The sequence below is a fragment of the Gallus gallus genome, chromosome 6 (genome assembly GCF_016699485.2).
Source record: "Gallus gallus isolate bGalGal1 chromosome 6, bGalGal1.mat.broiler.GRCg7b, whole genome shotgun sequence".
Lineage (NCBI taxonomy): Eukaryota > Metazoa > Chordata > Aves > Galliformes > Phasianidae > Gallus > Gallus gallus.
This window is the reverse complement of record NC_052537.1, coordinates 7539461-7566806: the sequence shown is the minus strand read 5'-3', so window position 1 is coordinate 7566806 and position 27346 is coordinate 7539461. Positions and strand designations below refer to the sequence as shown.

Below are 27346 nucleotides of genomic sequence, written 5' to 3'. Positions count from 1 at the left end.
TGGAAAACAAGGAGATGTTTTCATTTATCTACATCCTGCTTCTCCCACTTACCACCATGGTCCTTTAGGTCACTACCAACAAACTTCGGGGACAAGACTGCTCCTCCTCTCAGCTCTCCCCCTTGTTTCTTCAGAGTACTTTGTTAGCTCAGCCTTCCTGTACTGCATGTTCCCTGAATTTCCCTTTCCCACACTTCCTTTTCATTAGGTTCACCTTTGGCAAATCCTGCATAATTCCATCTTTCACTCTGTCTTCCCATGCTCTGATACCTACCCTGGGAGTTATACTCTTCCAGCTCTAATCTGATCCTCACAGAACATCAGGTTCATTTAATCACTAGCTCAAAAATTGCTAACATTTTATTAGATTTATCTACTCTTAATGATACTGTGATAGCACACCAAAGTACCCTTTAGAACACGCTACAATTGCTAACCCAGCTGATTCCTGGTATCTCTATAGTGAAATAAAGTTGAGGGAAAAACATAAACCCAAACCCTTCATAAACCCAAAAAGAACACAGTGAAGCACTTTTTATCTGCAGTTCCCCAAAGGAACGTCTGATTACACACAAAAAGGCACTCCTAGACCCAGGAGCTCTATCTACAAACAGAAAAAATGTTGTATCCAGAAGCCTACACTCCGTACGTTAAGAAAATTACACATTGTGACTAAAAACGATCGTATTGATTTTCTGAATGAATTTCTTATGGAAGTAACAAACATAGAAACATTTCATTAAAAAAACAAACAAACAAACAAACAAACAAAAAAAAAACCTCAGTTACAACAATAATTACACAAGAGCTGTATTTTAAAGAGTCTGCATAAAAGATCTTGAGGAAGGCAATGGGAAACAAGAGACCACACAGGAGAATACTTCTGACCGCTGATTCACATAGAATCCCACTAACTACTGCTAACTGCTGTTTCCTTATGCTTGGGGAACTTTACATTTCTTCCCTGCACCCCTCAGTCCTCATCCTCCTGGAGCCTGACAATTCTGTCATCCCTCCTTTCCAAATATCCACAGCAAATACACATATGTGCTCGTTGCTGGTGCATTTGTCAGGGTCATAAGGAAGCAAAAATTGCTCTTTCACCTGTTCTTTTGTAACGTGTTTGATTCCACACCAGTTCTGTGGAGGTACTAGCATTCACAGTGAATGTGATCTTTTGTTCGAAGCTTTGCTATTCTGGCTGCAATTCAGGTTAGGAAGTAATTAGGTTTTCAGAGGCGTGTTGTGGCAGGGCACAAAGACCACAGCCAGAATGAATGTAAAAAGAAAATATACTCAAATTTAACTAAACAAGCAAAACCAAAACCAAACATGACATTAAATTAAAGCAAATTACTCCAAAGGCTGGCAGTGAGCAAATCCGTACAGAACAATATCCAGATAGATAGTCTACTGAAAGTTTAGTATCAAGAAAAAAATCTGAGCCATCTCTACCTTCGGACACTGTACCATTTTGAAACATCTTTGAGTTTAATTTGTCAGTCACACTGACCAAGAAAATCACGGGCTCCACCCAACACTGCCTTTTCACCTGTATAAACATCAAGACATGTTTAACAACATATCTGTCTATATATATATATATATACATATACACATATATTTATTTATGTCATTTTTACCCTCAGAAAAAGCCCAGGAAAACAAATCAGAGTGATCACGGAAGCATACAACTCAAAACTAATAAGGTATGTAGCATCTCAATTTATACCTAAGGCTGAAACAGAGACTGTGTAAGAGAGTACACAAATAATTTTCTTAAGACTATTTTCTTTTCAGAATTGTAAAAATTCTGTCTTTGTAGACAGAAGTAATAACATTGATTCTCAGCACTAATCAGTGCTCACTCACAGTCAGTGGGAAGTCACTTTGCAGCTTATACCTCTCGCTCCTGACTTGGAACTGCTACTTCAGTACAGCAGGCAGGTCTGCCTAGTGCTGGCACAGAGCAGTGAACTTAAAACTTCTGTGACTACAGCACCTAACAAACACAAAGCCACACGTAGTCTACTGTGGTCTACTATTGCTGAATTCGCACCAATCCTGTAACAAACTCTAAATTTTTAGACACCTGGGAGTTGTGATATGAAAGCTAGCTTATCCATAAGAAATATTAACCAGTTTGGCCTTGAGTTCCTTTTTCCTAGTGGCATGAGTTCGAAGGTAATGCAGTGGGGTTGCAAAGATATATAAACTGTATTTGATACAAGGCAAAGGTTAAATCCCTTATGAAAGGTAACTTCTTATCTAAAATGCAGCTTTAACTTAATTCCCTATTTTTCATAGTTTATAATATGGCTATCAGACTGCACTGAAATTCTGCTTGAAATGGTTCATACTGGGAGCAACTTTATTTCAGCAATTTGAAAAGAAACCATTCAACTGTATGAAGATACAGAAATGTAATTTTAAAAAACTGTTTATCAGACACTGGCACTTTTCCTGCTTGTGTAATTCAAAAAGGATCTCAGTAAAGAAAATTGAATTTGGCAATCCATTAATACAGATTTGATGCTCTCTCTGTTCATCTCTGGATGTCTCACCCCTTTCAGAAAAATGAAAATAACTCACGGTAAAAGAGTGGCTCTTCCCTCACATTTGTCCACTGTATTGGCAATTATTAAAACTCTGGAAAAGCTACTGAAGCTCTGCTGACTCACGGTGGCAGAGAAATTACTTGTTAATTCCATAATGAAGATACAGAAAGAGGACAAAGGAGGAAAAGCCAGAGAACTATCGAAGTCTGAGAAGAAGGATCAGACTGAGCTAGTAGAGTAAGTGGTACCAACTCTTACTGAGAAAGAATTTGGAAGGTATCTGAGGCTTTTTGTACTACGTCTGAACTAGATGAAGATTCAGACTTAATTTCACCCCATCTGAGTTTAGGAACCTGAGCTGTTTCAATAAAGAGCTCACCTGTCACAAGCATCCTCTTCTGTCAGCAGAGGAAGAGAGTGGCAGTTCTGGGAGACAATTGGCTTATTGAAGGTCTGAATTGCCTTCCAAAGATGCCAGTCCTGCTCCATCAGGTATACACAGGCCTCAAGGCAGTGATGGAAAACCTATAATGAGCACATCAGTGCAGGTACATGATACTCCTGCCAGCCAAACAGCTCCCCAGACTATCACAGCGCCCAGCACATCCTGCATTTTCTCACTGGCCTCCCAACCCTGTAGATCAGATTCAACAGCTAAAGATGTACTGTGTTAAGAATGTGAGATGGTGATAAATTTACAATTAACCCTTTACGCCTCCACAAAACTGAGCCACAGTGGAGAACTTTCTCATGGGGGAGCTTGATGCAGATAAGTAGTTTTGACTGATGACATGAAAAACATTCACCAGTTGTTATTAGCCAGGGGCAACTGTGCTCCTAATTTTGGCACTACAGGTAGAAGGATTAATTCTCTAGTGCAATTGCTTTAAGCGTGAAGTCGTTCACAGACTAAGTACTAGGCAATGTTGGCAGTTTAAAACATGGAAAATTTGAGGTTTCACCTTCTTTTAAATTTGTCACTGCTCAAAATCCACAGCACATTTTTCCAAGGAGTAAGGTTCCTCAGAGGGGAACAGCAGTTCTTAGAGCTGTCCGGTTGCATTTGAGGGACTATCATCTGTACTCCTCTTTTCACAAGTAGCACACTTCAGGCTTTTGCATGATCTAGCATTACACAGAGCTTTGACTTTACACTTCTCCATCATCTCTGATCACAGATTTCTTGGTAAAGGAAGAATGCTAAGGCAATGCATTTGCTAGAATGCCATTTACCATCACTCTGCCCAGTTAAGAGGATGCGTCCTTTCTCTACAGCACACAGCAAACAAAGTAAAGGGAAAGAGAAAAAAGCTCTTTGTGACAGTCCAGAGTCACACACCTAAGTGAATTCTGCATACTTTACCTTCACATAAAATTCTACCCATGACATAACCTACAGTAAAAACAATTCACCTGACTGAGGTAACACATCAAGCTGCTTAGTCCCCACGTTCCGTGGATCACGGAAGAGTGTGTTGGAAGTGTTTGTGCTGTGGAACAAAGTGACAACAAGCTGGGAAATAAATGAGCACAATACTCTCTTCTAACCTCCTGGCATTATGCCTTTTAACAGATGAGAAAAAAGTAAAAAGGCAAAATGTCAGCTCTGAAACATTTTTCATGTTGTAAAGTACAGTGTACGGTCTCTTGGTAAGCGACACAGTGAGGGACTGATACTTCACTAAAAAAAAAAAAAGTGAGTTATTGAAAAAAAGTCCTGTGAGCACGTCTAATGCAATGAGGGGAAAAAAACCTCAACCCTTAGGACTGGAAATTTGTATCTGTGTCCTACAAATGTCACGTTATCCTTCCAGACAAAAGTCTCAGCCGTGCTACAGAGCTATTAAGTTCAAGGATGCAAAACAGCTTTTAGAAACAGTAAAAGAGGCTAAGAGGATTTGGATATTTCAGCATACCTCACTAATTTACATTGAAGCTGACCAGTCTGCTCCTATTAGTCACTCAGAACAATCACTCTTTTCCCAGCAGAGCTTACTCATTTGCAAGATAAAAGGAAGACATTTCTGCACATGCCCATAATATTCTTCACCACTGGGGGCAGCTTTACATAAGACTGCATTCACTGAAACCAAAGCAACAATCGGACGGAGCTTTCAGAATGACAGTACGCAGAAGTGAGCAGAGCTTGTTCGTTGCACGGGCTTATTCTACCTTCAATGCTACAAAGCAGCTTCCTAGCCGGATCGGGTACTAAGTAAGGGAACTGCTGTGCTATGGAATACAGATGTGTGAATTCAGATAGCTAAATGGTGCTCGGAAGAATCTAAAATGCTTGCTTATAAAGAGAAATTTTAAGAGCCAGGTTCCTAACTATAAAGATGCAAAAACGTAACATCCATGAAGATCCTATTACCTAGGAAGAATTTGACATTTTGCTGCGAATGCTGTGTTGGGATTGATTTATTCTTGGAGTGTTCTGCATGGCTGGCAAAGAATAATGTTCCAAAATCGGTCCATCTCCCAAGGGGTCCAATTTTTCTTCCTGGGTGTCAGCGAGCCCTGACTCACTACAGTGCAGCTGACAGGGGCTGCCATGCTTGTGGCACACTAAGCAAAAAACAAAAGACCTAAGGACGACCTTTGAACAACACAAAGGATGGGTATGTTTTTCATGTTATTTTTTTAATATACAATTCATAGCCACTGCATAGCCTCTGCTTTAATTACTCCATAGACTTACCTTTATGTGATATGTGATTACAGTTAAATTGCTTAGGGGTTAGACCTTTTACCCAACTGTTTTTTCAGTATTTATAAAGGCATTCTTTAAAAAAATCTGAGTAAAGAAAACAATGTGAAAAGTAGTTGAGACAAGCTAGGGATTTTTAAATGATTGTTGAAATAAAGATTTTAGCACGATTGAAAGAAATGACTGATGTGTGGGGGGATAACTTTTCTAAGTTGTTTTTATTTCCAGGTTTCAATGTAATTAGGCTACTGAGCGGATCAGCTGTAGCTCTGGTAATAGCCCCTACTGTATTACTGACAATGCTTTCTTCTGCTGAACGAGGATGCCCTAAGGGCTGTAGGTGTGAAGGCAAAATGGTATATTGTGAATCTCAGAAATTGCAGGAGATTCCCTCGAGTATATCTGCTGGTTGTTTAGGTTTGTCCCTTCGATATAACAGCCTCCAAAAACTAAAATACAATCAATTTAAAGGTCTTAATCAACTCACCTGGCTCTATTTAGACCATAACCACATCAGCAATATTGACGAAAATGCTTTCAATGGAATACGCAGACTAAAAGAGTTGATCTTGAGTTCCAACAGAATCTCCTATTTTCTTAATAATACCTTCAGACCTGTGACAAATCTCCGGAATTTGGATCTGTCATACAATCAGCTGCAGTCTCTGGGATCTGAACAGTTCAGGGGCTTAAGGAAGCTGCTGAGTTTACATTTGCGGTCCAATTCCCTAAGAACCATCCCTGTTCGAATATTCCAAGACTGTAGAAACCTTGAACTGTTGGACCTGGGTTATAATCGCATCCGAAGTTTAGCAAGAAATGTCTTTGCAGGCATGATCAGACTGAAAGAGCTTCATCTGGAGCACAATCAATTTTCTAAGCTCAACCTGGCACTTTTTCCAAGGCTAGTCAGCCTTCAGAACCTTTATTTACAGTGGAATAAAATCAGTGTGATAGGACAAACTATGTCCTGGACCTGGAGCTCATTACAAAGGCTTGATTTATCTGGCAATGAAATAGAAGCTTTCAGTGGACCTAGTGTTTTCCAGTGTGTGCCCAATTTACAGCGCCTCAACCTGGATTCAAACAAGCTCACATTTATTGGTCAAGAAATTTTGGACTCTTGGATATCCCTCAATGACATCAGCCTTGCTGGGAATATATGGGAATGCAGCAGAAACATTTGCTCTCTGGTAAACTGGCTTAAAAGTTTTAGAGGGCTGAGGGAAAACACAATCATTTGTGCCAGCCCAAAAGAGCTGCAGGGGGTGAATGTTGTCGATGCAGTGAAAAACTACAGCATCTGTGGCAAAAGTACCACAGAAAGGTTTGAATTAGCACGAGCTCCCCCAAAGCCAACGTTTAAACCAAAACTCACCAGGCCTAAACATGACAGCAAGCCCCCTCTGCCCCAACTATCGGAGCCACTGAATCGAGCTCTGAACCCGAGCACGACACAGAACACATCTCCTTCCATAAAATCATAGCAGGGAGCGTGGCCCTTTTCTTGTCTGTGCTTGTGATCCTGCTGGTAATCTACGTGTCATGGAAGCGTTACCCAGCCAGTATGAAGCAGCTGCAGCAGCGCTCTCTCATGCGAAGGCACAGGAAAAAGAAAAGACAGTCACTGAAGCAAATGACTCCAAGCACACAGGAATTTTACGTAGATTACAAACCTACCAACACTGAGACCAGTGAGATGCTGCTGAACGGAGCAGGACCCTGCACGTATAACAAATCAGGCTCCAGGGAATGCGAGGTATGAACCATTGTGATAAAAGAGCTTTTAAAAGCTGGGAAATAGTGGTGCTTTATTGAACTCTAGGGACTATAAAGGGAACGTTTTTCTCACTTTTCTGGCACAGCTCTTCCATGTCACTTATTTTGTACATTCATAATACTGGTCATTTTACTCTCATACATAATCAACTCATTGAAATTTAAATACCGCAATCAATGTGAAGTCTGAGCTTTGGTTTAATACAATACCTATTGTACAAATCCTCTACTGATTTCATTAAAGTCTTGCTTGTTTTTAAATAGAAAACTTCTTTCATAACTAATCCACTGCACCTGCAGTGAGTGTGCTTCTGTTTAGGGAGAAAAATCACAACAATGAAGAAAAATAAATAAACCCAGCTCCCTTCCCAGCCCATGCTCTGAAACTCGCTTTTTGAGCGAAGATACTGTAGCATCATAGGAATTCTGATTTTTCTGAGTCAAGAGATGGTGCAGGAGAAGCTCCTAAAAACTGCCTAATTTCTGTCCAACACATGACATAATAAAAAAAACAGTCTCGAGCTTGAGTCATCAAACCAAAAGCAGAGTAGGCTTAATATAAATTTTGAAATAAAAACTGTAGAATGGGCTTATTCTACTGCATCGTAATAGTTTTCCTATGGCTGATAACTACTAATTGAAACCTGCTTATGTGACTTCATACAAAAGGTGCCAGTGTTTATCCCTTACACCCAGTTGCCTTTCAGAAAGTAGTCAAAAGGCATTCATTAAGAGAGGAGCAGAAATTCCTTATTGATGCAATTAGAGGAACTGAAATGTGCAGTAGCAAAAGCGACACCACTTCCTGCACACATTTGTACAAGTGCTCATTAGAAATTCTCTTTTCAAGACTGTCAAAGACATTAATGGAGCTGAGGAAACAATTAAATCTGCCATTTTCTTCTATTTCTTTCTATTTGCTGGGCTTGTTAGGGTTTGTGATGTGTTCTGTACACTGTCTCTCTGATAACTAAATAAAGCTTCATTGCAATCAAAGCCAAACAACGTACATTTTAGAAAAACAGCAACTGCAAAAGAGCTTTCAGAGGAAATTTGTCACTCACTGTTCTGAGAACACTGCATCCAAAAATCCTTAAAGAAGTCAGTGACAAATTATTTTTCTCTCTTACCAAAACCCTGATGACATAACAAGAATTCAGATACTCAGTTTTAATGTGAAGTCATTCATCAGTTTTGGACAAAATACAGATTTGTAACCTGGCTCCTCCCTTTCCTCCCTCTACAAAAGCCTTTTTTTTTTTTTCTCTTTCCAATTGCTTAGAATGTAACATCCTCGGTATTTGGAAAAATAATCATATATTCTATGTATTTAGATGGTCTTCTGAACACAGGTGTTTTCTTTCATTCTTGAAGTAATACAGCAGCACCCGTATGGAAGTAGAGTTAGTAACGTAATTATTTTGTAACTTGATTTGGCTTAGTAAACTGCACATCTTCAATCACTTGGAAAGGAATGTTTCTACAAAGCAGTTTCACTGCAGCAGATTAAAGGAAGCAAAGCCTTAGCAGGATGCTCTATTGAATTTTTACTAGAAAAACAATAATCACAGCCAATCACCTTGAAATGTGCTAGATACAGAGAAAACAAAGCTATGAATCATTTCTTTAAAGGAACAAACACTTGAAGGGTATTCGGGTTTTGTGGTGGTAGTGTTGTTGTTGTTGATTACATCGTATAATGAAACCAGGTTCATTTTCAAGGACTGTAGTGAGGAAATAACTAAGAGTAGAAGCTTGAGACTATACTGAACCCTGCAACACTAAGACCTCATTTTATTAAATATAAAGAGGATCCTGAACATTTAATAACCGAAGTGCTGGAGATGTTCTAGCAGCACTGAGCAGACTGTAATTTTTAAGCTGAATTGTAGCTTAAAAGTTGCTACTGAAAGTCAATATAATTTATTGAATTATATGAATTATTTTAGCTATTATGGGATTCAGTTTTCCACCAGCAAGTCTTGGTAATTTCTGCACTGAAGGATTATAAATTTGCTGTAAACTTACTGGTAAGAACTATGCCTGTACTTGTATAGTCTTTAGTGTCTGCAGTGGTGACTAATACTACGTACTACCAAAACAAAAAGGATTTGGCCCCAAACTTACATATGTTCATACATGTAAATATATGTATACACACACACACACACACACACACACACACACACACACACACACACACACACACACACAGAGGAAGGTTTTTCTCTTCTTGACTTCAGGAAGTACTGACTACATTAAAAAAATAATTTCATATGATTAATTTAGAATTTATGTTATTTAAAAATGCTCAATACATGTTCTGAAATTTCTTAATATATTGTGACTTTGAATGCGTTGTGAATACCTGAGTTTGACTTACAAAGTCTCAATAATGCCTTATTATACCTCAATACTCAGAAAAAAAATCCACCCCATATCCCCCTACAGAAAGCAATTCCTGTAAAGTTATCACTAACTCCCTTTGAAAAATATTTAACTACGGGACTGAAAAAGCAGCTAAGGCCAGTATTTCATTAATCATAGATGATAAAAAAAACAAAAATTCAGCACGTTTATATTCAAGTAGACATGCTCAGATCAACTGTGTTATTTGTTGCCTGAGAAACAACAGATAGACTTCATGTATTGCCAACTATGTACCAAACACAGATGAACGTGTAATTGCTGCTATTGCTGCTGCCTTATTACACAAAATAAAATGCCCAGTATAACTAATTGAACCTTCTTGCACAGCCTGAGGCCTGAAAATTGAGTCGTTAAATCCCACTCTAGTGTCTATGGCTTTGAAACCATTTTTTTAACCAGCTTTTTAGCATGTTATAACGTACAAAACCCATACTTTAAAATGCACAAAGACAACACGAAATAAACTAACCTTAATCCCACTACTATAGAAATAAACACTATAGAATTGACTTGTTTTGCGTGACTAGGCCACCAGAGTCACAAATTTTCATCATCTTGTAAGAAACATCAACTTAACTGAGTAACTTTCAGTTCCTGTGAGAGGTTGCCCTTTTCCTAAATACAAACAAAACTATAAAGCCTCAGAGACTACAGAGAAGAAATTTCTTATCTGTCTCTCTTTAGTCTGGACATATAGAGTTCTTGTCCCACTTTGTCTTGGCTTTTGGAAATTCTGATGCGAGTCCCTCACAGAACTCTTAAAGCCTTCCTGGGTTGATGCTGAGAGATCTTCAGAGGTTGTGCAATAGCTCTGATGACTTTTAAAGCCCTACTCCTCCTTCAAGTATTTCAGGTATCAAGTTGAGGAAGGAGATGCAGGAGATGTGACAAAATGCCTCTTATAACTTGCCTATCCTTTAATAGCTTTGACGCTGTCCATGTATTCCAAGTTGAGAAGAGCAAGACTGCATTTATAGGCGTTCTTGTTTGTTTGTTTTAAATCAACTTCTACTCCATTCCATGAGACTTATCTAGTGCTACCTAGCATTTTAGAGCTACCATTTGAAGACCAGGGCATTTCAAGATATAAAAAAATGCAGAACCCCTTCATGACAGTTTTCATTTTCATTGGTTTAGCAGTCAAAAGTTATTTAAACAACAAAAATAGAAATGTAAGGTGGGATCACCTAACAAGGCTGTTTCATCTTACAGCAGCACCCCAACAATCTGGAAAGCTGTCAGCACATCCTCTGCTAGCCATTCTACAAAGATCTAGCAACAATCTCTCACATTAGAACTTTAGACGAGGCATGTTGGGAAGATGGCAAAGGAGATAGCAGATCTGGGGTAATTTGCTTGAGATCACACACCAACTGAATTCTGGGAAGATAAATCCAGCCTCCTTTTCCAAAGACATCCTCTTATCCAGTGGACTAGTTAGCTTTCCAGTTAAAAGACTGAGGTGCTACTCACTAGCTCTTAAAATATTCGACTGATAGTTTAGAATACTGGATAATACAGAACGCACATTTTTTAAAAGAAAATAACTAAAGTACTAAGCAAATTCAAGCAGACTGGTAATGTTCATTCACTGTGCTGAGATTACCTCCAGCAATTGCAGAGTAGAAGAATAATAATGAGACGAAGTGGCTTGAATATAATGAATGCAAGCATCTCTGCTGGCTGGTAGGTTTTCATTATTCAATATCTGCATTTTCACAGTCATCATGGATTACTGTTTGCTTTTTTACATTTTTTATGAACTAGCAAACCTTGATATAAAATTCAATTGCAAAAATGAACATAAATTTACAATATTTCTACAAACACAATTAAAAATTCTCGATTTGCTGCAAAGGAAAGGTCTTTTCCATCAGCCACTCAACTCTAGAGAAATATTCTCTTAGATGAATTTCTGTGGAACAATAGTGACATCCAGTGGTTACTAAGCTTAATCACAGGCCTCTTATTGCATTCAGATTCGTTTGCCTTCTTACTTCGTATTCTTCTGCTTAACATGATGACAGCAGCTAATCCTTTCATCAAACTAAGCACTCAATTGTATTTTAATTTCATCTCTATGAGAGTCATAACCTGAACGCAGTGAATGATGGAGAAAAAAAAGATGAATGCTAGCAAGAAATGGTCTATCCAGTGCATAAAGATCCACTGTCCACAGGATGATCCACATCCAAAGGCAGGAAGCATTAAGTAGTAAGAATAGGAGCCGTAACAATTTTTTTTCGAACATATTACCTATAACATACAACTAAGTGACATTAAGATAATATAAAAATTTAGACTAGAAACAACTACTTCAACTTCCTTAAACAGCATAGATTAAAAAAAAAAACAAAAACAAAAAAAAAAAACAGCTTATTTTTACAAGAACAAGAAAGATAGATGTCAAAGGAACGGAACCCACTCCATTTTACAAGTTCAAAGTACAAATAATAGAAAAATTACCTATGACATGGGTACACAGCATATTTGCTTGGGAGAAAGTTATTTGTAGCAACTTGCTGGTATGTTCTGTTTTAAGTACTTTAGGCCTGAGGGTACATCAATACCACCGGCAATATTTTAAAATACAGTGAAGGATATAAGCCAATGAAATCAGGATTAAAGCTACTGTAGATAGCAGTCAAATCTAGTTTCCTTAAGAAGATGAACAAGAACTCATTTCACTCCACACTGCATTAAGTACAGTCATAGCTTTAGATTTTATGTACTTGGGGTCAACTATCAGATAATGTGCAGCCCTTGTTTTTGTTTGCAGCTAGCTTTCTAGAGTTGGTACTGTAACAGCAGCACAATACAGAACTTTGATGTGATCCTCAGGGCTACAGCCAATCTCTTGGCATAATGGTGAGTGGAACAAAATTGGATGTAATAAAAGCAAAAAAAAAAAATTGTCGGAGTACAAGAGCTATGAACTGACCAGCAAGAAGGCTATAAATTAATAAAAAGCAGTATATTCAAGACAGTTCTCTATAGATAGCTGGGATTTGGTGGCCAATGTTTTATCTACCAGAAAAATTATATCAAATTTAGAACTAACTCAAGCCTTGTAAAGGTAATGAACAAAGACTTGCAAAGAAAGGTAGTATATTTTATTTGACCTACCCACGTCCCTAAAATTCTTGTCTTGCTCATGATATTTCATGGCTACAACATTAGTATTCAAATGTAAGACTGAGCACTATTTGCTAAGAAGAGATGAAAGGTATGAAAGACACCTACTCCTTTATTAGACTTTCCTTTCTAAACACACAAATGAAATTTACAGTAGTTACTACAGGAAATGTTTTACATCCATGTGAAAACTACAATTTTAAAAATCTTGTTAATGAAATCAAGCAAACTTTTTAGCAAAACAGAATCTTTAATTCTGTCTTATAGTTTCTTACTGTTTCTCACAAGCTCTTTAGCTTGTATTGAAGAAACTGGAGATCTAATCTCAAAAACATAGATCCCCTCAAATATGTCCTTTTAATCCCCAAAGTCTCTTCCTATGTTCCTGTGTGACTAATACACTGATCATATGTCACACCTTGTGCTCTTGACTGAATGTTATGTTTCTATTACTTCAACATTAGTGGTAGACTTAAGATCATGTACGACTTCATAATTACAGTTCAGTCTTGGAAATCTTAAAATGTTCTACTGAAACATAATCAGACGTAATTAAAATAAGGACAAAGGAAACCGAAACATCCTAACTACTCATTTACTTACACTCTAAGCAAAGTTATAAATACGCTATGAGGTTTATTGCTTCACTACACCACTACAAAAATCATCTGCCCAATCTGCATGCAAATCCTTTTCTTATTCAAACTAACCAAGTAGATAACTAGCTTGGTCTCTTCATTGCTTACTGCTAGAAAATGAAGAAACAAACAAGGAAATTTGATATTGGCAGCTGTCTGAAAGAGTTGTAATCATGAAGTCACCCTTAATTACACTTATCCTCACTTGACAACTATAGGAGGTACTACTGGATATTATGTATTATAGCTGTCATATCCCCTAATGTGATATATGAACCATATGAAAATTTTGCATTTTTATGGATACTACTATTTACGTGCAAATTATACCAAGAGATGGAAAACAGAAAAGACTCAGGAAAAGGACTGCATATGAACAGTACCAGTAAAAAGTCAAAAAAGATCAGTGAGATTATCCAGAAGTAAGCAATTTTAAAAGATACAAAATCACATTCTAAACTAAAAATGCGGTGTTAAAATAACAGTGTTTGTACATTTCCTAAAGTATTTCTGTTGCTTCTTTTTGTTTGTTTGTTTTTTAATAACTACTATCTGATTCTGGGCATTTTGAAATACCAAACAAAAAAGCTTCTCAGTAACTTCTATTTCAAAGCTAATTTAATCAAATGGAGAAACTGACTTCCTCTGATGTAACATGCCTTTTCTGAAGTTGTGGGCCTGAGTTTACATAGAAATAACCAAAATACTTTTCATCTTGCTGTACTGTTGTCTCTAGTATGATTACTTTCAGCATCTCTAGCAATGATATAATACTACTTGTTGATAACATGGATTACTCTAGCTGAGCCCATTCCCCAGGCCTTTTTTCCATGCTTTGTGGCAAAACATGGGTTGTGTCAATGGGTCTAATGTGCCCTTTGTGATCAGGAACAACATACTGCACGTTTGAATAACTTTTCTTTTAGTGTAATTGCAGTCATTGGTGCTGCAGAACTCATGTATCTAATTTTAAATTAGCCACTGTATTTCCCAATTCCTTTAAGACTACAAAGCTCTCAAAATCAACATCAGAATGATGCAATGAGATTACCAGCCTCTTCTGCCGGTTCAGCTGTAACTCAGAGGAGAAAACATGCTCAAAATGTTCAAAGGAAGAAACAAAATCTCCAATAGAAGCTCGGCACCCTAATTGCCTGTTTAATTCTTCCTTTCACTGTCCACATCATTAAAAGTGGTTGCAGACAGAGGAAACCTGAAGCCTGAACATGCTTTTCACTATAGCACTGATAATAAGCAATAATGCATTAGTTGTACAATCTCTGCGCCACTGAAAACACAGCCATCATAACTGGATTCCTTATTCCAAAATACCAATTTTATAATCTACATTCCAGCTTACATATTGTTTCTTTTTGCATCTTTTTATTTTTCCAGTTATGCAGAAATGCCTTTGGTTTGCAGTAAAATGTGCAAAAGCCATAGGTGATAAAGGGGAATGCAGTTTACAAAATGCAAACTAGAGTCATACAGAAAAATACTTTAGACTTCATCACCTTAAATAATATTTGTTAACTCATTTTTCAGTTTCCTGTGGATTAACTTGTTTATTTTAAAGCAGGAAAGATTTTCAAAATCTGCAACTGGGAATTGAAGCACACAGATTACATTCACTTCTTGCAATAGTTGCACACAAACATTTCATAGAGTGCTACTCCTCTCCCCTTCCCCGCAGAGTGAAATTGAAACAAGACTCTTTGTTAGGTATTCAAAGTGCTCTGACCAGCCTCATGAAACTGCTGTTAAATATCACCTTGCAGGACACGTGCATGTTTTCTTGGAAATTGAAGTAAACAGTTGTACCTCAATCATGCAGATAGTGGTAGATAAATCTTATTAAGACTGTGTGGGATATTTATCAAAAACGTGGTATGTGCTCGGAAATGTTCTACTGAACTACTACAAGAGGGGCTGCCACAACTTCCTGCCACACAGTTAAAATTAACCGACCTTAGAAAAGTGATCATTTATGGTTCAGTTTAAAAACCTGCTACAGATTTAAGTGTCTATTTTTAATCAGATGAGTTTATTCCCATCTTTCTTGCTAATGACAATCAGAGTAACCTTATACCAAAATATTTAGCTCAAGTTTGAGTGAAGAATAATCTTTTCCTCTTCAAAAAACAGTAACATCAAATAACAATTCCGGCACATCAGAGTTTTTTTGCAGTACACTATGCTTTGTAATATAGCACTGTCATATCATTGTATTAGCCTTCCAGCCACCTGCAATATGAGTCACATCCTCAGAACAGTGCAGGCTTCACTCTGCTTTACTTCATACCAGCCGGATTCTCCTTAAACACACTGTACCACCCAGAATACATATACATTTCATATAAAAATAATTTCCAATTTAAAAATGAGTTTCAGTTCACGTCACACACCTGTGACCCAGAGGGTAATATACTAATATCCACCTTCCAAGAAAGAATCACAACACTGGTAGAAATCCTTCAGTGGAAACTTTTCCTAAGGCAACTTATACCTATTCCAAAATAGTTGGTACTTTTAGGACTACATGTTGAGTCTTCCCTAATTTTGATAATCCTTAACAACAGTTCCTGAACTACACTGTTGATATAAATGTGGGACAGAAGCAAAGTGAGCAGCATTATTATATGAGCTCAAAAGCTGCTTACCACTTCTAATTATCAGCCAGTAACTTGTCTTCATTAAAGAACAGTTTTCCTTCAAGCATAAAAAATGCTGGACCATATATTTCTCTTCATCCATAATGACACTGGCAATACATAAGTTACAATGGCAGAGAATATGGAGGGAAGGGGGGAAGGGAACTAACATTCTAAATCAGAATTATATATATATATATATTTATCTTCCAATTTGAAAAACATATATGTAGAAAATTAACAGTTTACCCCTAGGGAAACAATAAACACGGTGAGATAGTCTGCAATACAATCGCCAGTAACCAAGCTCTTTTAATTGAGAGTTTGAACTTAGAGCTTGTATTTATTTTACAGCTTAAGGAAGCCAACAGCCAAATCATCTCAACATTCCTGTACTTTATTTATATAAATAAAATATATATATATTTGCATTTTGTAATATATATAAATTTTTCCTTATAACATTTTTAGGACAAATTTTGAAAATTTGAAAATATTGAAGTGATAAGCAATTGTATATGAAACTGAGCAGAAAACAGGAATGTAAGGGAAGCTGACTGTGAGTGGTATGCATTTGATATTAATTTGCATGTGCTGAAGTCCAGCAATATAGAGGGGTTTGGTATTTTTTAAAGTGTAATAAACACAGTAACTTAAATGAATATACACAATTTCTTCCTATCCAGATGAGTATAGGCTTGTCTGTAGTTATAGCATATGTTCAGACACAAAAGAAAATTTATTTTGTAGCAGCGTAAATTCATTTGCAATCATATCACAATAGATTGCCCTCTCAAATCTAAAATCATGCTATATTTGGGCTGTAAAAGTATCTTGTAACTTCTATATAGTAATTATAGTAATATAAGTAATAAAAGTAATTCAATTATAGCAATATAGTAATAAAACACATTTTAAAAAATGCAGAGCTACTGACAAGAATGCTCTGGCTTCATGTACTTCATGTATAAACTAACATGGCAAATTCTCATTTTAACAAAGACAATTTCTTAAAAAGGCCTCATCACACTAATCACATCCATCAAGTATATAAAATACATCTTGTCAGCTAAGAACAGAGGACTTCAATTAAATGTAAAACCTTATTCAGCACTTCACGCTGTTAATGGCTCAAATTCATTAATGAGATGATGAAAAGAAAAGGCTCCTATGTACAGAGTCTATAGTGAGAATTTATTACCAGTACTCATTAATTCCACCTGAGCTCATATACTTAAGAATCTGTCCCACATTTATGTCAACACCTCAAATACCAACAGAGAAAGATAGCAAAATATTCATGTTTGTGAAGGCGCATGTACATATATTTGGGGCATGACAGCCATTTCCGAGAGAGAAAGAGATAGAGAGAAGGATACTCTTTTACCCTAACGTAGAGAGCTTCCAGAATATCTACTGTGATACATTAACCTGCTGCAATCTGTGGTTGATTGAACCTCAAGACAACTTAGGTCAAAGCTTGCTATCACTATTTGATAACTCCTTGCAGAGTTCCAGCAGTTCCTTTGAAAAACTACGTCTAAATCTTTCCTTAGATATTCGGCAGTGTGACTACCTAAAAGTGATAATAAAGTTTACCTGGCAGGCACCAAAGTTTAGCCTCAGACACAAATATAGAACAGTTTGTCCTTTAAGCTGTGTGAGCGATGAGGCCTTATGCAGAACAGAGGAAACTATCAAAATGGCACTTTAGGCTGTCTAGCATTTTGATTTTTCAAGTAATAATAAAAAACACTAACAGCAGACCATAAAGCATGCCCAGGCTCATAAAATTTTATGATTATTTTGGACAGTCTTTTATTTAAATTAGATCAGAAAAGTAATGGGAAGAGGTTTACAAAACCACAAGTGAACGATCGTTCAACTACAGGACTTAGGTCTCTGATGTGAAGAATAAAACACTCCTCAGAAACTTATCTCATTTCAATTTAGCAGCTTCAGGATTCATCAATTTTCATCCTTGTCATAGACTGCAGGACTTTCTATATGTGCTTTTAACCTTAAGGAAGGCTATTATTGGAATTTCGCAGCTGCAATATATTCTAAGCGCAGGCTTACTTCTCGAAGAAGGGAAAAGTATCAATATTCTGATTTCTTTTTCAGATTTCTCTTTCCCAAACCCTTTATTTCCTCTAGCTCACAGTCCCCTTCTTTTGATGGCCTATTTCCTAGGATGAAGAGAATCTAAGAGCATCCAAGAACACAAATATATGAGATGCCCTTAATTTCCAGTCTAACATGTTATGCAGAGCTCTTGCCAGGCCTTATTTACCAAGTCAGCCCCAACAGTAACATTAGAACAAAGAAACATTAGAGAAAAATTTTCAGTAGTTTTGCATTACTTCTGCCAGTAGAGAAGTCTCATCGATCAAGAAACAAAACGATAGAGTGAAAATATCATGCTCAATTACTCAGGAAATAATTTAAAAATATAACAGTGTTTTGAATGCTTATACCTTCTGCAAGAACCTGTACTATCAATTTTAAGTGGAATTAACATAATGTTCAAACATGGTTATGCATGAGAAAACAAAAGTTATCTCAAACTATGGGCCGTGATGTAGCAGCTTTTAGTTACAGAGAATTGAACTTCTTGTACCGATGCTTTACTTGGGCACTATATGGATAGAACAGACAGGATGCATCCTTAAGCTGTGAAGAGGAAGCTGAACTGCCTAAGGTTAATTTCACATTGGCTGAATTATTAATTAATCTCTACCAAATAAAGTTTTTACATTCCTGAAAAGAACTCTGCAAATAGAGGCTCTGTATTTATAGATAGGAGAGTTTCCAAGGTGGACAGCTATGCTGCAGCATATAGACAACAACACTTCTTCAGATGATCTGGTTAGTTAAAATGCATGGTTATAACAAGCTCACTTGAAAATGCAGCTGAATAACCCATTATCCCTTTTTTCCTGAGTAACACCAAACATTTTACATCTATTTCATAGTGCTCTTTCTGGAGTGCTTAATAAAAAATGTCTGATATATACTCCGGAAAAGGGAATCTTCCCCTTTCTAAAAGGTTTCAAATAAAACATTTTCCTAGACTTCCCTTCTCAATATCTGTAGCCTATGCCTCTTACCTGTGCATTTATTCAATTTAATGCTTGTTTTATACAGCTTAATACTTCCTCTTTCACTTGCTTGTATCCTCGATAAAAAGGAAAAACAAACACTATCACGTGGTATACTTCCAGCATAAATCTCCAAGTCCAATTTTGTTGAATGAATTCAGGAGAATGTATTAACAGGTTTGAAGGGGGAGGGTAGCTGGCAGAACTACAATAAAACCTGTGCCAGACAGTAGATGAAACAGGATTGAAAATGGAAATCCACCTGCTATGTAGCTTAGCTAACACACTGCAGTGGTGCTGCGTGCTCGTATAAGAAAGTGAAAGATTTGCAAAGGAATATTAACTTCGAAAATGTATGGGGATTAAACTGTTTGGAAAACAGCCTGAAGTAAAAGAATGCCTCAAAGTCAACCACTCAAAAGCAGCAGGCACCTGAAAACTCAGCCTTTCCATGTTTCTCAGTTTATAAACTGTAGAAATTACTGTGATGATTACAAGGCTCATTTAGTCAATAAAAATAAAACACAGGTACCTGAAAATGAAACAGTTCCATTCCAGTTTTGACTGTATCTGAGACAATACCTTCAGTTGCTCATTCACTCAGAGCAAATGTTAATCATTAGGACAAGATAATCTTTACAAGTCCCTTCCAACCCAAATCATCCTATGATTCTATGGCTTATGACAAAACTCTAAAACAAAACCTCTAAATATTCTAAATCAAACCTCTAGCTCAAGATCTGTAGAGAAATACCTTGACTGGGTTGGCATTTGAGTCCTTTCCAAGAAGATCTTGAAGTTTTCAGTGAGCCAAGGAGCTTCTGTATCCTTCAGAGAAGGATTCTATCTTTGAATCAGATAACGTGGTTGTTTTTTTCCATGGTGAGGATTCACCAATGCATTTCCAGGAGTTAAACTATGTGACCACTGAAAAGTCTAGTGGTCCCGCAGCTAGATCAGCACAACTTTTAAGAGTCATCAGCTTTACATTCAGCTGCCCAACAAGCCTACCAAAAGTAACTGAAAAGAAACTGCTCTGTATGTCATATCTTCTTTTCTAATGGAGGAATTCACATAAGACCTCCACGATGCAGTCTGTACAAGGGCCCCTTGTTGGCAAAATCATACTGAATGGTTCAAGACTGTTAGATTATGGTTACTTTTGTTTTTTTTTTTTTTTTTATGCTAGTAAAGCAATATGAATCAACTGAAGAATCACTGTATATTGCTCTTTCCCTGCCTTTAATCTACGTAAGAGTTTGCTTAAGGAATAAAACAGTGCACTGTTTGGTCCTGGTGCTCCAACAGCAGCATTAGTTTTCTCAGGTTAACCATCAGCTCAAGTGCATTATTTTTTTTTAGGAAGTGCTGTTCTGTTAGCCAGTAATAATATTGACTATAAGAAGAGCAATATATAATAGTGATTGCTCTATGCTTTCCTATTCTATTAACGTGCCAGAAATCAAAGCTTGCAAAGCCTGTGGGAAAGAAGCCAGTGACCATTACCCTTCCTTTTGTTTTAAGCTTTCATAACTTTAGGATTTTACTTTCAGGCTTGCAACCTATAAGCTGCAGAGTTGAGGCTGAAGTAAAATACAGAAAAGCAGCAAATGTGTGACAAGTTTAAAACAAGTCTTCCAAAATGCCCTGGTTGTCTTTCCCCTGCCCTAACAAAAACCAAAACTAAACAAAATAATTATTTCAAGGCATTTGACATTTTTTTCCTACTTGGAGAAAATGTTGGAGAAATTATTTTCAAATAGATGTGACGGAGAGAATTTCAGATCTTCAGGAAAAGTCTTGTGAAATTTCCACTAACTTTGCACCACAGATACCATCTGATTTTGTAACAAAGAGAAACCTCCTGTTTTCACAGTGGCCAGTTCAGTATGTCCCCAGACCTCCCTGAGAAGTCCTGTTGAGTGGGTAGTACTTGACTATCTTACAAATCCTTAATTCCACGTCAGTGGACTGAACAAAACAGGGCTGGAGCACTCACTAGCACTCATCTCTTCATCTTTGCCACCAATATGAGCACAGCAAATCCTGATACTAGAAGCAAGAAATCACTCTTGTATTCTCATTCCCTCCATTTTGTTTGATTCAGATTACTCAATTGGAACATAACATTCTTCCAAAGGCTAAGCGTCCTACAAAATTCAAAGGAAGAGGAGCTTATAAGGCAGCAGCACAGGACTCTGTGTATGTTACCATAAAAGCCACAAGGGTGTTTAAGAAAGTTTAACCTTCGTAACTAATTCACACATCAAAGCATTCCAAAAGGTTAGCTGAATTTTACAGAAGCCTGTCATATGCTGCAGCTTGTACATCAGCAGTATGAAAGTAGGACACTGATAATATGCTGACAGGAGGCCTTAGCATTTAACAATTTCCTCACTAAATAAGCATGACTTGTGATGGCTGCAACAAATCCAGTTTTCTCAGTATCAGCTTTTCATCCACTGAAAGAGGGAAGGAGTGGGGGAAAAGCAGCCTGGCTTGCCAGCTTCCCCTCTCAACACAATGTGTGCCCCTTTGATGGCATCCACCCGCTTGCGTGCAGCATGAGGACCAGACTGGAAAATCTGAAACATACTGCTACTGTTGTTGCGGGGTAGAGACAGAAACCATGAACGGCCTGCACTTCCCACAGATCTTCACAGACGTGCTTTACACTAAGGTGACATGCATTTTCATGTTGAAATTACAATTCTTTATCCATCTAAAACAATTGGTGACTCTAGCATTTAGAAAATTCATCATGACTGCATTATATACAAGGTATGAGGGAAGCCAGCACTACAAAGAAGGGATAATTCTGCCAAGAGGATCCTTCATTGCATTCTATCTTTCAAACTCTTTGATTAATTAACTTATATTCATTAGCTCCTATTTCTCACAGAAACTGTAGCAAGAGGCAGGCAGGTCAATATGTTCACGGAAGAGGATGATGGTACCATTGATTCCTCATGTCTCCTGGAAATTAGGATGAGGTTGTTCAGACTATTATGACCTGTAGATGAAAAACAGCTGCAACTACCCTTCACACAGATTCTTTCAGGGAGAAAAATCTAGTGCTACTCACACTACAAATGATGTTGTTTTACTGTTTCTGAGTCCTGCAGGCTGACGGCTTCAGTAATAGACTGTATATATCTTTATATAATTGTCTTTCTTGTGTTTAATACTTCAGATGGGAAGGTCATGGGCAATGATCTGATATGGTGACACGTGTACCCCACTGCATCCAATTTCTCCCAAACCACAAAAAAAAAAAAAAAAAAAAAAAAAAGAAGGTCACAAAACAATGGATTTTCAAATTTCCAAGTCAGGTCAGTCCCCCCAGTGAGCAAAAGATATCCTGTGGTTTTTCTCTGCTAACTTCGATAATGGTTTGTGTTTTGAAAAGACAGTAGGCATGGACATAAGGACAAAGATTTCCTTGAAATTATGCTCTCATCAGGAAGAAAATAGAACAGGATAACATCTCTGTTTTGTTTCTTTGTTTCGTGCATGCAGAAAATAACTCATCAGTATGGTGTGTAATTGTTCTTACTCAGAATTTTAGCTTGTAACAAAAACAATCACTTAATTTTCTGTGAATTTCATTAGAAAGTAAACAGATTATCGAGTCAGATATTAATTAAAAATTATAACCTTCCTTCCCAACTGCTTCATAATACAATTATTTGTAATTAGAAATAAATATCATTCCTTTAAGTAATTCTAACAACAAAAATATTGACATATTTTTCATTAGAGTCTTGAAACACTTCACAAGACTAGGCAAGCATTATTAATGCCATTTATACAGCAAAAACACCTGAGCTGGTTTCCTGACAGACTATGACGGACTGGGAGCAGATACTCAACCTCCCGCTGCCTCTCTCCAGCTCTGGCCACTAGATCTTTGTGACTGCCTGTTCCACATACCTCAGAGAAATTTTGTTTAATCAAGCCAAAATGCATTTCCATTCCTGTCTATACCCTAAAACAAGTATTGAAGTAAATATTGTACATACTCAGTAGGTAGGAAAATGGCTACTCCTTACACTACTAATTGCATTTTAAGAACTTTTCAAATGGTTCACTTCATTTGAGATGGATGGGAAGAACAAGTAGAAGGGAGGCTGGAGTGCCTGAGTACCACTGGTCCCAAAGCCAAATATGCCACAGCTCTCAATCTGTACTTAATAGCCTTAAATGCGCAAAGGACTTCCCTAAACAGCATAGCCCTTGGCTGCAGTTAAGGAAACCCTAATGGAAACTGCTTTCATCCTGCATACATGTTAAAACCTGTCTTCATCTTAGCTATGGTCTACTGTCTACTTCAGCAGCAGTACAGATCACATTTTTGATTATCAGATAAGCATCATCTCAGTTTATACAGCTAAAAAAATTTATATATACTTACTCCCTTTAAACAAATTTAGCTAAAATTTAGGCATTAATATTGTTTTCTTTTTCTCACAAGAAGTAGAGAGAGAACCCACAAAGTGTGGGCAGAAAGAACATGAGTCAGAAAAAGTGAGTGAAGGATTAGGCAGCAGCAAGGGAGCAGCTCTAGGCACTATCATCTGAATTTGAAAATGCACAGAATATGTTGAACTAAAATATAACCTTAATCCCGTAAAATCACACTTTCAAAATCATACCCTTCAGAGGTGTAGCTTGAAGTTCTACAGCCTGTCAACACATAGAATTAAATTACTCAGACTTTATATTCACCACTACAATAACGTACACCTGTGCAGATTTGGCTGATTTTCCTTTTACATTGTCAACTATAATTGATAGTTGCCTGCAGAACTTCAAGGAAACTTAATGCTTTACTGCATGACAGCAGAACACCACCACATTGGAAAGTATATTATATTTTTCATTAAACTAAGTAAACAAAAAGTTTCTCAATACACATTCCAGGAGTTACAACCACCATAGTAAATCCAGATTTCAAGTTTTTAAGTTCAGTTTTAACAGACATTCCACTTCTTGAATAACATCTATTCTTTCTAAAGTGACTCATGATCTGACGTGAATACGATTGCTTAGAGATTGGAATTCAGCCAGATCATTGTAAAATTATTACTGCGAATTTCTATCCAGATGAATATTTTCTCAAAACTGAGAAAAATAACTCAATTCCGATTTTGTATTTAACACCTAGTATAAATATCAACTGCAGCTGAAATAATAACTTCATGCTAACAGTGCTAGAGAAAGTTCAGTTTCATTGTCTGTTAATCCACACATTTTGATTTCTGTTATCTTCCTATCCAACATGACTTAGAAAAAGCATGTTGACATTGTGGTAATTACGGTTTATAGTTCAGAAAGTAACCCGTTTTGATACTAGCATTTATACTACTGCTGGCAAGTAGCGTTGAAACAAACCTGTCTAATGAACTAATGAAATCCAGTTAAAGTAAGGACAAGAAATTACAAGTCAGTATTATACTTCAATAATAATACTACCACTCTAAAAGAAATGTCTCCTACTTATTTCCATGGAAACTACAACTGATACAAAGAGCACAAGAACAAATATTTGATCAAATAATGTTATTTGAGAAAGTGAATTCTCAGCTACCAAATACTGTTTTTCAACATATTCACCACAGTTAGCTACGCATTTTTGCCAGCGATGAACAAGAGTCTGCATGCCATGCTTGTAAACATCTGCGCCGGTGGAGGTGACCCACTGTCACCACTGCTGAAATGCAGCACCCCCTGCCTCACTGTACTCACATCCACTGTTTGGTCTCTATAAACATTCAGCAAGCATTGATGAATGCCAGTGGGTGCCATTTTCTCCACACGGAGGAAGTGAATGCCTCCATGCTTCAAGTCACTTACATGTCAGACACCATTTTGTCAGACTGTCCCTCTGCTGCCATCTGTCATACAGCAACAGAATGCAATGGAATGCTGGTGGAAAGATTCAATCTCTACTGCCATACCATCAACACCCGCCTCTGATGTCACCGGCCAACATCATAAACAAGGGGCATTGCTTTCAGGAAAACCCTGTACATACATAAATAAACGATGGTACACTTTCAGCACACAGAGCCAGGCTTGACAATACAAAAAGGACAAGGGACTATCAAGAAGGAATCAGACTACACCAGGGAATGTACTGCCCCATCCTGTGTGCAAAGAAACTGCATCCTTTCAGGAGAGTCCTCCTGCATTCCTAAAAAAAGGTCCAGCTACAAAGTGCCAAATGCTGCTTTTCTCCCTGCTTCACTGCAAAACATGATGGCACATGAAAAGTAGGTTGCAAGTGTTGTTTTAAAAGTCAAAAATTCTGTTTCAATCTGTTGACCATTTTAGTGTGACAAAGGAGCAGGAATAATAATGAGAAACCCTAAATCACACTGGAACAAATTATCAACACAAAAATTGTTTTCATGGGATAAACATTGTGACTCTCTACTTAAAAAGCCAAGATTATAACGATATGTACTACAATAATCTACTTAAATTCAGGGATGCATCAGTAGGAGCATTGACCGTTGCGATACCTTCATCATAAATTCAACAAATCTATATGCAGGGCATTTTACGATTTGGGCTTTCTCCTGAAATAAAGACACTGCAGTCTCACGAGGAAGCCTCAGAGTGTAGATGACCTATATCTGACAGATAGAAGTATACATTTACAATAAGATACAAGATACAGTAGAACTGTTATATTAAGGATGAATAAATATTTTTTTCAGTTTTATCTATTAACCCTTCATGCATGTTAATCCCATATCATACTTCTAAATTTAAACAATGCAGTTACAGATGCTTTCATTATACATTTAGAACCAAAATCTTTGTTTACAGAAATTCTACCAGATCATCACTAATTCTGGCAGCAAGTTCTACAGACAAATTGTGAACAAAAAGATTCTAAGAGGTCCTTTTAAAATCAGTAACGTGTCTCTTGATTCAAGTCCTTCTAAATGTTTTGTTCAGCAAGCTCCAAATCATTTCTGTTTCTACTTCCTTGATATTACATATATTACATAATTACAATTGAAGACAGACTCCAGAAAATAGGTGAAATACTTACAGAGAAGCAGTTATTTTCAGTACATTTCTAGTCTATCACATCCATATCTGAACCCTGCTTATGTCATCACTATACTCTGCACAAGCTTTTTGAACGAAGTGTCCAGAAGACACCACATAGTTTTTCCTCACTGCTAATAATTTGCTTAAGCCCTAGCAACAGATGTTCAAATTATTCCTACTATTGTCAACAGACAATGCTTTACACTTCTCAGCAATTTATTTTGCTTGGTATGGTATTGCTCATTTGTCTAGCTTTATCGAGTCCTGGAAGCTCCTGGTTGCCCTTCCTAAATTTGACAGATCTAAATAAATGTATCCTGTCTGAAAATTTTGCTATCCTTTCATGGAAAACTTCAAAACATAGTACTTGAAGCCAAATTTCAATACTTAAGGGCTCCCTGCTGTTAACCTTTAGCTGCATGTGGACACTTCATTCCTTTTCTTCTTGCCTGCCTCTAGCCAGGTCCCATCCTGGAAGACTACTTTCCCTTTCACCACAGCACCATTTAGTTTTCTAAATAGCCTCTCTAGCAAATGCTTTCTGAGAGATCAAATAAATTCTGTAAATATACTTTACCCACATGACTCCATCTCCATGAAAAAACACCTATTAGCTATTTTAATAAAGCTGTTCTAGAAAATACAGTTTTCTGGGAAATACTTTTAAGCATTTAAGACAGGAGTCGTTTTTCCCCCACCTAACACACTGACTAGATAGAATAATTAGGATATCAACAAAAAGCAGTTATGGGCAATATTTCAAGTATCTGCAGCAGCATCCTCCCAGGAAACATGTAAGGACATTCTAAGAGTGGTTCTGAATTTTGTTCTTGTGCTCTCCGTTATCCCTATCACCTGGAGAAGCATAACCACACACACCAGTACAATTTAGGGGCTGACCTGCTAGAAGGGAGCTCTGCGGAGAAGGACCTGAGTGTCCTGGTGGACAACAGGTTGGCCATGAGCCAGCAGCGTGCTCTTGTGGCCAAGAAGGTCAAGGGTATCCTGGGATGCATTAAAAAGAGTGTGGCCAGCAAGTTAAGGGAGGTTAATAAGACATTTTATTTGTTTTCTGATTTAATTATGCTTACTGCTAGGTTCCAACAGGGTGTTTATATCAGGCTAGACACACTACAAAGCACTTAGGCTTAACAGTGTAAAGATACAGCTGTTATCTTCATACATATGCACTGGAATGAAACGAGAAAATTTTACTACAAAACTATAATTCTGCAGGGGAAATTCAGTGAATAGTTCATTCATTTTTCCTTTGAAA

At 37.2% G+C, this 27346-nt stretch overlaps 2 protein-coding genes across 10 annotated transcripts in view; one reads left to right on the top strand and one right to left on the bottom strand.

Moving 5' to 3' along the window:
- CTNNA3 (catenin alpha 3) overlaps positions 1-27346 on the bottom strand; it is a 442665-nt gene that overhangs the window by 229256 nt on the left and 186063 nt on the right. The gene's annotated exons all lie outside the window — the stretch shown is intronic.
- Positions 4655-27346, top strand: part of LRRTM3 (leucine rich repeat transmembrane neuronal 3) — an 81428-nt gene continuing 58736 nt past the window's right edge. The window contains 3 exon segments of the mRNA NM_001199545.2: positions 4655-5179; positions 5497-6679; positions 6682-7027. Of these exon segments, the coding sequence (NP_001186474.1) occupies positions 5176-5179; positions 5497-6679; positions 6682-7027 (1533 nt within the window). The 5' untranslated portion in view covers positions 4655-5175.